Source organism: Pavona decussata, unplaced genomic scaffold, assembly GCF_977016875.1.
Source record: "Pavona decussata unplaced genomic scaffold, jaPavDecu1.1 SCAFFOLD_11, whole genome shotgun sequence".
NCBI lineage: Eukaryota > Metazoa > Cnidaria > Anthozoa > Scleractinia > Agariciidae > Pavona > Pavona decussata.
The window spans coordinates 4,042,995-4,057,139 of NW_028145434.1; the positions used below are offsets into that span (position 1 = coordinate 4,042,995).

The 14,145-nt window shown below is 41.7% G+C and overlaps 2 protein-coding genes across 4 annotated transcripts in view; both read right to left on the bottom strand.

Annotated features, from left to right (window-relative positions):
- Positions 1-450: 450 nt before the first annotated feature.
- Positions 451-14,145, bottom strand: part of LOC146488300 (uncharacterized) — a 30,762-nt gene continuing 17,067 nt past the window's right edge. Inside the window, exons 7-8 of one of the 3 annotated variants that reach the window (XM_085123228.1) lie at positions 4,151-4,216; positions 451-3,011 (exon numbers count right to left, since the gene is read on the bottom strand). In XM_085123228.1, the coding sequence (XP_084979354.1) occupies positions 2,668-3,011; positions 4,151-4,216 (410 nt within the window). In that variant the 3' untranslated portion in view covers positions 451-2,667. The remainder of the gene's footprint in view (positions 3,012-4,150; positions 4,217-14,145) is intronic. The other 2 variants (XR_014867205.1, XM_085123210.1) reach the window with 2 other exon arrangements.
- Positions 4,645-6,786, bottom strand: LOC146488301 (uncharacterized). The gene is made up of 2 exons (XM_085120383.1): positions 6,568-6,786; positions 4,645-6,026 (listed from the first exon to the last, which is right to left on the bottom strand). The coding sequence occupies exons 1-2, from the start codon at positions 6,581-6,583 to the stop codon at positions 4,645-4,647; spliced, it is 1,398 nt and encodes a 465-aa protein (XP_084976509.1). The 5' UTR covers positions 6,584-6,786.

The following is a 14,145-nucleotide window of genomic DNA, read 5'->3' on the forward strand; positions in this document are numbered from 1 at the left end:
GCCCCTGACTATATCATACTAAATTACAAAACAAAAAAGTGACCTACGCTTTCCTCGAGATCCATGCAACTCACGTGTTTTACAGCTACAGAATTTTTTTCTGCTGACAGAATAGCCCGTTATTATATGTCCCCAAGTTCAAATGGATACTGGGGACGAGTTTTTGATTAAAAAAATTAAGAAATTGGGGTCCATTACAAGAAAGATGACATTAAAAATTAGCCAGTTTACCAAGTTTGAGGTCCTGTTATTCGATTGAAACCATGTGTAAGGCTTTTAAAAATTAAACTGGGTTGCAGACGGACTTTAACCCCGGTAACAGGGAGAATTATAGTCCGTCTGGGGTGCAGGTTATCAAAAGTCGGAAAAATTAGAGATTTTGTATGGATTTGGGGGACGCCATCTCAGAAATAGAGATATTTGTATGGTTACTACGTAATCAGACACAGATAGATAGAAGATACTTTATTAAAAATAAGTTGCAGCCGTATAAGGCTGAATTTGTATTACATCTAAAATTTACAAGGTATTAAAGGGAGGGGTTCACATTTCAGCGCATGTGCATGAATCTAAATGCTTTTTTCTCTTTCTTATCAACTTTATGGCCTTAAAAATCCCACTCACATGTACTTCAGTAATAACATTCTATAATTAGTCCAAGCAAAATGACTGCAGATGACCAAAATTCACAGAAAATGCTAGTGGATTGTACTCATATTGTTGATATTGAATTTAGCGTTGACCCTTAGGATTTATTCCACGGTTGATGTGTTTGCAGTTATTTGCATGCGAAATAACGCAATCGTATGAAAAAATTACCGCCCAAGTTACCTATTTCCTTCCGAATGGTTCATAAACAACGAATTAAATTAAACAGGCTTGGGTCATAGTGAGCAAAGGCGAAAGTATTTTGATTCATGGACATGCGCAGAACTATGAACCCCTCCCTTTAAAATCTAAGGATGTATACTATAGTGAATTGAAGGTGAAAAGGTGTCATCCAAGCTGCAATTTAAAAAATACTTACGATCTACTAAAAATTTCAAGACATAAGTTTGTTGACATAAAGCCATTAAAAAACTATTCTTCGATCTATTGGTTTTACAACACGGAAGATTATACGTGCGCAGGCGCCGTAGGTTGTATTGCGTGGAAAATTCTGGCGGCAGAAGTTTTCTTAGTTTATGCTGGCTGTTGCTAACTATATTGAAAGTGCGTTGACAAAATGAACATGATCAGTTCTGCAATTGTTGAAAGGCCAAGCCTACGTACTAAGCGCATGATGGTACTCAGTATGTAAATAAATAATACCGTAACGCTATTATTATGTAATGTTTTTAAAAATACGAGCAGCAGTGTTTTATCGGGATTTAAAACCACGAGGCGCAGCCGAGTGGTTTTAGACCTGATAAAACACGTGCTGTGAGCTTTATGAAAGACTTCAAAAACATTCCTGGAAAAGCGTGTGTCAACCGAACACATGCACTCAAAGGCTGTGGGGCATGGGCGAGTTGGCCAGCCAGGCCCAAGATATGTTTTATTTGATACATCAATAAGATTGCAGCAAAATGGATAAAAAATGCATGGATATCCTACATGCACCACAGTCGGACACGTAAACCCTAAAAACCACTGATTGGTAAAAATAGGGACCGTGTACCCCCGACCAGTGCTATGGTGCTACCTTTGGGGTTTTAAGGTTATAATTTAAAAGGCAAAAATGAAAGATAAATTAAAAAATAATATTTACACAAAACCAAGGCAAAAAATAAAAACTTATCTGAAGTTGCGAGTGGAATGCCACAAGTTTCTAAACCGAGTTTACCAACGCGCTAACCCTGAGCCTTCGAATACTACGCTAGCACCCAGTTCTCTGTTCGGTGTTGGCAAAATATTAATTTATGGCAATGCCGATTATCGCACATTACATTTGGCAAACAAGATTCATGACCTCAGACCCCCCCCCCCCCCCTCCTCCCATCTTTACTAATACTTTGCAGTATCACAGTACTATATTAGTATTATAGGTATTAATAGTATTATAGATTAGGTGTCCCCAACAATTCGGTTAACCCTATGTAGACCGAGCTTTTTTTTTGTCTTCTGGCGCCGGATTCGCCCCCTCATTCCCTCCACCCGGCATAACTTCGCAAGTATAAAAGCTAGCAAAGAACAAGAAGTGAGAGACAAATAGCTTACAATTAAAAAAGAAGAGCAGATTGGATTCTAACCTAGAACTTGAAGTGTGTTTGACATAAAAGCAGATAAACTCCAAAAAATTTTCGAAACCAGGTCCCGCAATAATTTGCTGTACGTAATCTTGGCGACCAAAATTTTGACAGGTACTTTTTTCAGAAATCGAAATATTTTTATGTTCCTGGTTTAAAACGAACAAAAAAAAAACTTTCTCTGTCAGTGTTTCTAGTAGCTGTAATTACTCTTGTTCAATTTTGGTGCTTTAAATTTCTCAAGTTTTGGGAAAATCCAAGTTCGCTATCGTGTGGAAATCATGACGCCTTCACTTTCCTTTGCTGACCCCAGAGGGAAATATATGGACGTGATATCCATTCTCCAAGTATCATTATCATGGTGGAATCCTTCCCTAGCTACAGGAGATGGAAAAAGCCCGATCTACACAGGGTTAATTAGCCAATAACATGGGACTATTCACACAGATGACCCCAAGGTTGAGTTGTTCTCGATTTCGATGGTAAACACTTTGTTCTTTTTGTAAAAAAGACAAATGCCGTCAGCAATGTCTTGCCGTTCTAATTCTTGAAGGACCTTGACAAATGTTCGCAGAGTCGTGCCATGTCTTGCGTGCAGTAAATTGGTTAAGAGTTTCACTGGACTTCCTCCACTTTTGTACTCCAATTCTAGGTCGTCCAGGTCTTCATCACGAAGTCCGAACTTTCGTCCTACATTATGCCAGTTGTTTAGACCTCTGGGTGTGTGGTCCAATTTTTTGATTAATTTGTCAACTTCATAAGGCAAATCAATTAGGCTCTTTCCTGTAGATCAAGAGCAAATGACGATAAAATTTTCGTTGGGGTGATATGCATGATGTCTTGGTTTCAAAAATGTTGATGATAAGGATTAGATTTCATGAATTGTTTCTGTAGGCTGGCTGAAACAATTGTGTGGGAGAGGAAAACTGCATGCTCGATTGAGGCATGCTGGACCTCAGACGAGGAGTATGCACTAAGTATGCCAAGGCTACTGTGAAAAGCCGAAATATATATTTGTATCGATAGAGACGTTAAAATAATGCTTCAGATTTGTTAAAACTGAATGACATTACTATTGCGTGGAAACTAGAATCATTTGTCTTTACCTGTAGATGGCTCGGCTAGAAATAGTTTTTGAAAATTTTGGCCAATTTTTTCGAGACCGTCCTGTGTATTTTGGAGAAATTGCTAACTAAAAATCTGATTATTCATAGTTTCTCTTCCACAGATAAATCACTTATATTTTCCTTTCGGTGTGCTAAAAGGAATCTCGTAGCATAGAAAAGATTCTTTGTCAAATATACATAAGCGTAGTTTTGACCAAAATAATAATAATAAAAAAATTCTAAAAGTGCCCCTTTAAGATTTGAGAAGTTTGTGTCGAAGTTTAAAAATGTCGGTAGCTTACAAAAGAGCTTTTCCAAATGTGAAGAGCTTTACAATCAAAACTCTTATTTATGACAAAAGCTAAGAGATAGTTACAGTTTAAGAGTGTAAAAAGAAAAGTAATATTGTCCAGGAAATTAGTTTCAGCTGCATAAAGCTTATGGACAATGTCATTAAAGATTAAAGTCGGCTTGTTTTCTTATGCAAAAAATTGCAAGAAATTGCAAGAAATGAGCCATCCACATTAGACGCCAACGTCCCACGTTAAACATGTAATCACGTGACAACGTGGAGCTCGCTTTACTGATGAAGACTGTGAGATACGGTCAAAAGCTACGTTTTGCTCTAATTTCTAAGATCTTGTGACAATAATTTATTATTATTTTCAACGTATAACTTGTCTTATTGATGAACCTTCAACTTGTCCTACAGGAACTTCAAATTGGAGACAAATAAGAAAAATTCTGATTGAATAGCGCTACGCTTCGACAAAGCTACTTGCAAAATTCCCGAACATTGACATAAACATCTCATACCTTCAGGCATAAAGGGAAGCATGGTGGTGTCCTTCTGGGGAAGTGCTTTTGTTTGAATACGAGTCCCTGTGATTTAAATTGAAAGACTTGGTGTTAATACTCTATCTAACTAGGATTCAGTGAATGGCTACAACTGAAAGTTTTAGGCTTTTTGAAGGGAGGAGATACCCCTTCTCCCCTTAAGGGTACTTCCTGGGTTCGATAGGGTAAAAAAGGGAAAAAACATTTTTTTTCGACCAAATAGAATTTGGGGATTTTATCTAACATTTACTGAAAAAAAAATTGAAAAATATTAAAAAGCGCGCGAGATATTTAGGAAAACGTATTTCCATCTAAAAGTAAATAAATAAAAAAGGTGTCATAATCTTCTTAGTGCGAGACGCCCCAGAGGAATTTTCGCGGCAAACGCTTCATCTGGGAGCTCTTATATCGTGTAATGGGACCATTAGCAGCTGCGTGACATTTTTTCACTATTTAGGATCTTATTAGGATCTCTAATTTAGTTTCCCACTGGTGAAGACAAGCATAAGGTTTTCAAGATCCCAATTTACCCCCTCAGTATTTTTGGATTCTCGTTTCATTTGACATTGAAACAAGGGTACAAAATACCACTTGAAATCCATACCATGAACTACTCTCCACATCTTCTCCACGAGTGTCTCACATTGTTCTTTCCAACCGTACCTCTCGCCATAGGATGCTCTCAGTGCTTTGATCTTTTTAAGCCTCACTCCATGTCTCAAACGGACGCCTTCGATAGCTTTTGCCCACTCTGTCGGGTCATCTGAATCAACAATACATGATTTCCCGGATGAAAAATTTCCTACTGCGCTAGCAAATCCCGATTTTCTACCCACAAGGATGGGTAAACCAGCTGACAGGGCCTCAAGGGCAATGAGACCAAATCCCTCTGATTTGGATGGCATGATGGCAAGATTCACTTCACACAACAGATCTTTCATGTCTTCCCGGCTTTGCACAAACTTTCTCACAATCAGTTGCTCTTCAGTGATACCACACTGGAGAAGCTTTTCTCTTACCTCGTCCTGCTTTCCGTCTGTTGCACCTACAAAAATAAGCTGATAAGGTTTCCTTTTCAGCCGATGATCGGTAAATGCTTTGGCAGCAACACTGTATCCCTTTAGTTCAAAGTCTTCATCATCACCACGACCACATAGCAGAACTTTGAACTCGCCATTCTCCTTGGGAGTCTGTTCTAAATCTCCAAATTCCCTATCAAAAAGCCCTGGGGTGATTGAAAAAACATCTTTTTTACGGCCTTGCAAATACGAAGAGTAAGCTTCATCCAGTCTGGGTCCAACAGGCACAACAAGATCAGCCAGTTTACAGAGACCAACTTCAACCTCATGCTTCCTTTCACCCTTTGAAATGGGATAACGGTAACGTTTGTACCTGCTGATGTCCTCTGGAGCAGTGTGTACCACTTGCACCCATTTTGAATCTTTATTTTTCCTTATGACTTGGCCTTGCCGACCAAGCTTTGCACCATGACCAACAACAACATCCATCTTGAGATAATCAGGTGGAAAGCTCAACCAATCGAGAGGTTCAAAGCCTAAGTGTTTCTTAGCATCAACAACTGTTATCCCATAACCCTGTGCTTCTATTTTGTCTTCATATGTACAAGCACCCTCCGGGACTAGGAAGGAGACTTGAACTTCAGGATGCTGTGCCAGGTGAATCGCAAGCTCTCTGTTAAATGTGGACAAACCACCAGCTGATGAGGTCCACTCACTGCCAAGGAGAGTTACGTTTAACAATTCTCTCGTGGATAAGTGAACTCTTTGTTCAGGCCCCACTTTTGACATGGTTGTAACGATGAGCACAGGAAAAATCTGTGAAAGAATAACACAGACTGTAGAAACTAAACGCGTAGTCATTAAGGTTATTGTGTTATTTTGTGTAGGAATGTTCTTGTCAATATAATATCTCGTGCGTGCGGTATTTGTAGTTGCGTAATTTAGTGTTATTTATTCACAGTTTTGTTCACAAGTTTTGGCAGTTTTTATAGAATATTTGGCCGTTTAGTGGGCAGTATATCTCTTCACCGCGAAAGCAGTTAGTCCACCTACAAAGTTTGTTCGTCCACTTTGCGCTTTAGAACAGTCGGTTTTTTCCAGTGAACTTTGGTTTACCCAGCTCCGCAACAAATGTAAGTGCAGGTTTTTTCCTTCGCGCTACCTATTTGCGCTAGTTCATTTTGTAACGTTTTGTTTGCTTATTTTGTTTTAGTTTTAACCGCTTCGCTTCACCGCGTCACTTTGTCGCTACGCTACATAGCAGTTTCTTCGCCGCTTCATTTGGAGGCAGTTTCTTCGTTTGTCGTTCATTCAATAAAGCGTGTTAATAATTCGCAATGGTGGAGTTTCTTTTGCCGTTGTGGTCATTACACAGACTTTCAGAGGGCGGCATGAGAACAACTCACATGGCAACTTTTGTTTGAATGTTTCACTTTAGAATTTCAACAACGGACTCACAAGTTGGCACCATTTTGCACAGCATAACAAACAATACTACGAGAAACGTCTATACTAGTGATCAACTAACCTTCATTCGAATGGTAGCGATTAACCTGAAGATTTCATCTATACTCGCAAACGATATTTGAAAGCAACATTAAAAAGGAAAGAGATGCTTGGTAGGCGAATAATTCGAAGAACTTGTCAGTCACGCGTTCACCATCAGCTACAAGTTTACAACTCGATTTGTTAAACACAAATCACTTTGGAGGATTGAAACACAATCCACAAACACGAAAGTTTTGCTAAAGTAAACTTATGAGCAGTAACAATAGTAGGCACCGTCCTTAAGGAAAGGAAAAAAGAGAACAAGCCGGGCCCGTGTTATCGTATCTCGCAAAACTATTAATTTTCAGACGCCAATTTCGCTTTCTCGGAGAGAAAACACACCTTTTCAAAACGATAAACTGAAAGAAAAACTGCTAAGGAATACTCGACAATTTCAACAGCGGAAGTCCGACAATTAACGGCGGAGAAATTTATGCTGCAGGGACAAATTGTCGTTTTATCCAGCCGACGAGCAAGCGGACATCTCAGATGATTATTTAAGCAACGGACTTTCTTGGTAATGTTCGAGTACTGTCAGTACTTGTGGGAATCCAGTTCACAAGAAATTACAGGTTTCATTGTGAATTTGTACTTATATATTTTTCTAATTGACCGATTCTTCGTATTTCTAACAGTTTTTTTGCGAAATTTTTAAAAACCGTGCTAGAAAGAGAGGTGAGGGGTGAGGCATGAGGCGTAAAAAGTAAGGAGAGATGGGTGGGAAGGAGAGGAGAGGGGTGAGGAGTGAAGAGCAAGAAGAGAGGGGTGAGAAGTGAAGAGTAATGAGAGCGGGGTAACAAGGAGACGAGAAGGGTAAGCAGTGAAGAGTAAAGAGAGAGGGGTGAAAAGGAGAAGAGAGGGGTGAGGAGTCAAAGGTAAGAAGAGAGAGGTGAAAAGGAAAAAAGAAGGATGAGAAGGATGAGAGAGGGGTGAAGAGGGAAGAGTAAGGAGAGAGGGGTGAGTAGTGAAGAGTAAGAAATGAGGGGTGAGCAGTGAGGAGTAAGGAGAGAGGGGTGAGAAGGAGAAGAGAGGGGTGAGGAGTCAAAGGTAAGAAGAGAGAGATGAAAAGAATAAAAGAAGGGTGAGAAGGATGAGAGAGGGGTGAGGAGCGAAGAGTAAGGAGAGAGGGGTGAGAAGTGAAGAGTAAGAAGGGAGGGGTGAGAAGTGAATAGTAAGGAGAGAGGGGTGAGAAGGAGAAGAGAAGGGTGAGGAGTCAAAGCTAAGAAGAGAGAGGTTAGAAGGATAAAAGAAGGGTGAGAAGGATGAGAGAGGGGTGAAGAGTGAAGAGTAGGAGAGAGGGGTGAGGAGTGAAGAGTAAGAAGGGAGGGGTGAGCAGTGAAGAGTAAGGAGAGAGGGGTGAGAAGGAGAAGAGAGAGGTGAGGAGTCAAAGGTAAGAAGAGAGAGGTGAAAAGGATAAAAGAAGGGTGAGAAGGAGAGGAGAGGGGTGAGGAGTGAAGAGTAAGGAGAGAGGGGTGGAAAGAAGAAGAGAGGGGTTAGGAGTGAACAGCAATGAGAGAGGGGTGAGAAATGAAGAGTAAGGAGAGAGGGGCGAGAAGGAGATGAGAGGGGTGAGGAGTGAAGAGTAAGGAGAGAGGGGTAAAAAGGAAACAGATAGGGGTGAGAAGGAGAGGAGAGGCGTGAGGATTGAAGAGTAAGGAGAGAGGAGTGAGAAGGAGGAGAGTGGTGAGGAGTGAAGAGTAAGGAGAGAGGGGTGAGGATGAGAGAGGGGTGAGGAGTAAAGAGTAAGGAGAGAGGGGTTAGGCGTGAAGAGTAAGGAGAAAAGGGTGAGGAGTGAACAGTAAGGAGAGAGGGGTGAAAAGGAGAGGAGAGGGGTGAGAAGGAGAGAGAGGTAAGAAGTGAAGAGTAAGGAGAGAGGGGTGAGAAGTGAACAGCAAGGAGAGAGGGGTGACAAGTAGAGGAGAGGCGTGAGAAGTGAAGAGTAAGGAGAGAGGGGTGAGAAGGAGATGAGAGGGGTGAGGAGTGAAGAGTAAGGAGAGAGGGGTGAAAAGGAAGAGATAGAAGTGAGAAGGAGAGGAGAGGGGTGAGGATTAAAGAGTAAGGAGAGAGGAGGAGAGGGGTGAGGAGTGAAAAGTAAGGAGAGAGGCTTGAGGATGAGAGAGGGGTGAGGAGTAAAGAGTAACGAGAGAGGGGTTAGGCGTGAAGAGTAAGGAGAGAAGGGTGAGGAGTGAGCAGTAAGGAGAGAAGGGTGAAAAGGAGAGGAGGGGTGAGAAGGATGAGAGAGGGGTGAGAAGTAAAGAGTAAGGAGAGAGGGGTGAGAAGGAGAGAGGGGTAAGGAGTGAAGAGTAAGGAGAGAGGGGTGAGAAGGAGATGAGAGGGGTGAAGAGTAAGGAGAGAGGGCTGAGAAGGAGAGGAGAGGGGTGAAGAGTAAGGAGAGAGGGGTGAGAAGGCTGAGAGAGGGGTGAGGAGTGTAAAGTAAGGGGAGAGGTGTGACAAGGATGAGAGAGGGGTGAGGAATGAACAGTAAGGAGAGAGGGGTAAGGAGTGAAGAGTAAGGAGAGAGGGGTGAGAAGGAGATGAGAGGGGTGAAGAGTAAGGAGAGAGGGGTGAGAAAGCTGACAGAGGAGTGAGGAGTGTAAAGTAAGGGGAGAGGTGTGAGAAGGATGAGAGAGGGGTGAGGAATGAACAGTAAGGAGAGAGGGGTGAGAAGGAGAGGAGATGGGTGAGGAGTAAAGAGTAAGGAGAGAATGGGTGAGAAGAAGAAAGGGGTGAGTGAGGAGTGAGTGAGGAGTAAAGAGTAAGGAGAGAGGGGCAAGTAGAAGGAGAGAGGGGTGACAAGTAGAGAAGAGGGGTGGGAAGTAAAGATTAAGGAGAGAGGGGTGAGAAGGAGATGAGAGGGGTGAGGAGTGAAGAGTAACGAGAGAGGGGTGAGAAGGAGAGGAGAGGGGTGAGGAGTGAAAAGTAAGGAGAGAGGGGTGAGAAGGCTGAGAGAGGGGTACGGAGTGCAGAGTAAGGAGAGAGTGGTGAGGAGTGAACAGTAAGGAGAGAGAGGTGAAAAGGAGAGGAAAAGGGTGAGAAGGATGAAAGAGGGGTGAGGAGTGAAGTGTAAGGAGAGAGGGGTGAGGAGTGATGAGTAAGGAGAGAGGGGCGGGAAGGAGGAGAGAGGAGTGAGGAGTGAAGAGTAAGTCGAGAGGGGTGAGAAGGAGAGGAGAGGGGTGCGAAGAATGAGAGAGGGGTGAGGAGAAAAGAGTAAGGAGAGAGGAGTGAAGAGTAAGTAGAGAGGGGTGACAAGTAGAGGAGAGGGGTGAGAAGGAGAGAAGAGGGGTGAGAAGTGAAGAGTAAGGAGAGAGGGGTTAGAAGGAGAGGAGAGGGATGAGGAGTGAGGAGTAAGGAGAGAGGTGTGAGAAGGAGAGGAGAGGGGTGAGGAGTGAGGAGAGTGGGGTGGGGAGTGAAGAGTAAGGAGTGAAGGGTGAGAAGGAGAGAATAGGGGTGAGAAGTGAAGAGTAAGGAGAGAGGGGTTAAAAGGAGAGGAGAGGGGTGAGGAGTGAGGAGTAAGAAGAGAAGGGTGAGGAGTGAGGTGAGTGGGGTGGGGAGTGAAGAGTAAGGAGTGAAGGGTGAGAAGGAAGAGAGAGAGGGGTGAGGAGTGAACAGTAAGGAGAGAGGGGTAAGGAGTTAACAGTAAGGAGAGAGGGGTGAGAAGGAGAGGAGAGGGGTGAGGAGTGAGGAGAGAGGAGTGAGAAGGAGGAGAGAGGGGTGAAAAGTGTAGAGTAAGAAGAGAGGTGTGAGAAGGAGAGGATAGGGGTGAGGAGTGAGGTGAGTGGGGTGGGGAGTGAAGAGTAAGGAGTGAAGGGTGAGAAGGAAGAGAGAGAGGGGTGAGGAGTGAACAGTAAGGAGAGAGGGGTAAGGAGTTAACAATGTGGAGAGAGGGGTGAGAAGGAGAGGAGAGGGGTTAGAATTGAAGAGTAAGGAGAGAGGGCTTAGAAGGAGAGGAGAGGGGTGAGGCATGAGGAATAAGGAGAGAGGAGTGAGAAGGAGGGGAGAGGGGTGAGGAGAGAAGAGTAAGGAGAGAGGAGTGAGAAGGAGGAGAGAGGGGTGAGGAGTGAGGAGAGTTGGGTGCGGAAGTGAAGAGTAAGGAGTGAAGGGTGGGAAGGAAGAGAGAGAGGGGTGAGGAGTGAACAGTAAGGAGAGAGGGGTAAGGAGTTAACAGTGTGGAGAGAGGGGTGAGAAGGAGAGGAGAGGGGTTAGAATTGAAGAGTAAGGAGAGAGGGCTTAGAAGGAGAGGAGAGGGGTGAGGCGTGAGGAATAAGGAGAGAGGAGTGAGAAGGAGGGGAGAGGGGTGAGGAGTGAAGAGTAAGGAGAGAGGAGTGAGAAGGAGGAGAGAGGGGTGAGGAGTAAGGAGTGAAGGGTGAGAAGTGAGGGTTGAGGAATGAGGGGTGCATGAGGAGTGAGGCCAGTGAGGAGTAAGGTGAACATAGGTTTTGAGAAACAGTGAAAGGTATTATTTGACTTTGTAGAATAATTGGCCTGGTAAAACTACTGCAGTACCATACCTAATTAAGCAAGAATTATGTGTGAACAACATCCAAAAATTTGGTATCATGTGACACGTTGATGAGACAATTTGAATCTATAACAAAAAGCAACTTGGTTTCATGTCCAATTTTTGTGTACTGAATTTTTGATTTCTGTACAGTATGTTCTTTGATTATCTTCACAAATATTAATGTCGGCCTTAAATTAAAGTTTGGTTCTTACATAGGTACTACAAGTACATGTAAATTCCTGCGAGATCATAAGACCACCTTATCTGCCACCCTCCGTCCCTCACTCCCGCACCCCATCCCTCCCCATACCCCTCACTACTCACCATCACCCCTCAACCCTACACTACACCTCACCCCAACCCCTCACCACCACAATGGACCTACCACAAATTCCTGAGGCAAGATTTGGGACAGTTGAAAAACCCTCTCTCCTCCGAAGAGGTTCGATGGGGTGTTACGTGTATCCGCTGAACGAAGTGAGTGCAGGCGCAAAAGCTGAAAGGGTTGACTTGGCGGCGAACCTCTGCCAGAAGCATGTCGTTTTCTGAATGTACATCCTTGTCATTTTCTTGTACATTGATAGATTTCTCGGTCATCTCTAAATTTGACAGTTACATTCTTGGCGGAAGTCGGCATTTACTTTGTCTCTACAGTTTGCGGTCGTTAATTTTAAGGTGAGATTTCACAATTTCTAGAAAAAAGCAAAATCGTTTGTATTCGAAGCCCCCCTTGAAACCCGTGGAGAGTGGACTTCGTACATTTCGCTTCGTGAAAGTCAACAATAGTCACGAACAAATAATTGCTTTTTCTGGGCTTGAAAGGCCTTTTGGCCTTTTATAACCTTATTTTAAAAGACAGTTGTTTCATCACAGTAAATAACAAGTTTCCCGTGAGAACTAAATGCTAATTAAATTACCGAAAGATCATTATAACTTCTACTGATTATAAACTTGTTTACAAGATAAAAATATCAAGTTTGGTCGTTTCAGAGTAAAGAAAAAAATATGCTTTGATTAAAACATTAAGCTTACTTGCTCTAGTCTCTTTTAAGACTGAATTGACAGTTTTTGTTTGGTCTCAGCTGGCAGACGTTTCCTCAAAAATCATTTCATGCACTGTTTTATCTCCACACGATCGCCGCTCGTGTAACTTGAATTTCATTCTTGTAGTGATGATTCAAGGCATCACAGCAAAATAAAAGCGTTTTCTAAACAGTCATCATGAGAGAACAAACTTTTCGCGACTTCTAAGCGTGTAGGTAAGTTTTCGTGAGTAAACCTCCCACATTGCGCAACATGACAATTTCACAAACACCCGCCATTTTCATGACATAAGTACGCACACCACCCTAGTTACAAAATGACTCGCCCGGATCGCAGCCATATTGGGCGTGGTTTCTGGCAGAGGCTCCCGCCGTCGCCTTCCACGGAATTTTACGCCTGCACTCCCTTTTCTCAGCGGAGCCTCTGCGGAGGAGAGAGGAGAAAACCCAAAACTCTGATTGTTTGAGAATTTCCAAATAGTAATAGTAATAGTAATAGTAATAGTAATAGTAATAGTAATAGTAATAGTAATAGTAATAGTAACAATAATAATAATAATAATAATAATAATAATAATAATAATAATAATAATAATAATAATAATAATTTTAGGTTTATTTCTATAGCGCTCATAATATAAATAAATAAATAAAAATGATTTACATATCTCGAGCAAAATCTATTTACAATTAACAAAGAAAATGAAAAAAAAAAACAAAACAAAAATTCACATGTTTATTATTTTGCTATTGAAATTAATATATAATGATAATAATTTATGCAAAAAGCTAAACATACATTCTATAAGTATAAGTATTAAAATAAATTTACAAAAACATTGACCTACTCTCTAAAAAATACGCAAAAGTAATTATGTTTTCAGTCCTTTCTTAAGACTAGTTAAAGATGGTGACTTGCGCAAATCTAATGGTAGTGAGTTCCACAGTTTAGGGGCGCACACTGAAAAAGCCTTGTCCCCATAAGTTTTCGTGAGAGACCTAGGCTGTTCTAGCAGCTGCTGAGATGCGGACCGCAAGTTTCTTGAGTGTGTTCAATAACTAAGTCTGTCTGCTAGATAGCTCTTGGTGAAAGCACAAACTAGGCCTTCTTTAGATCCATATTAATTTTCTCCAGCTTCTTTGATTTGTGAACTATCAAAAATCAACAATCTATTTCTTTGCAATAATTTAAATTATTACAGTGACTGTGTCTTGCACCTCATAACAAGCTGATACATATATTTTTAAACTTCATTAAAGATTGCAAATATAATATCTGCAAGAGGATATTAAAAGTCCATTTATCTACAGCATGCAGAGTCAGGTGTGCTTGGGAAGAGGAAGGAGGAGGGGGGAGATGGGTTCATCTGAAAAATGCTAAACAGTATGAAAAAAATGGCAGGAAGAGGAAGGACCCATCCAGTTTCCTCTCCCCATCCTCCAAAAAAAAAAAAAATTATAATAATGGTGACCTAACACTAAATAAATGATTGTCTTTTAAATTAATCAAATATAGCCAGACATGTTCATTCACAACAAGAACAAACATGGTTTGATCTTTTTTCTCAAATTTTTCTTAGACAGCAATTTAGTGTGAACAACTTAATATATACAGGGCTTCTGATATTATGCGATGTTGCGATTTCGCATAATTGACCTAAAATCGCAACAAATCGCATAATTCATGAAAAATTGCATAATTTGTACAAAATCACACAATTTTGGGAAAAAAAGAGCAAAACTCTCGCTTTCTGTTAAATTCTGCAATAATTTAAGTGTTATCTCAAGGAGTTTTTTACTTTTAAAAGGCGTCAAAAATCAACTGGAAGCGTTCGTTTGTTGATTAAGCGAACAAACAGGCGT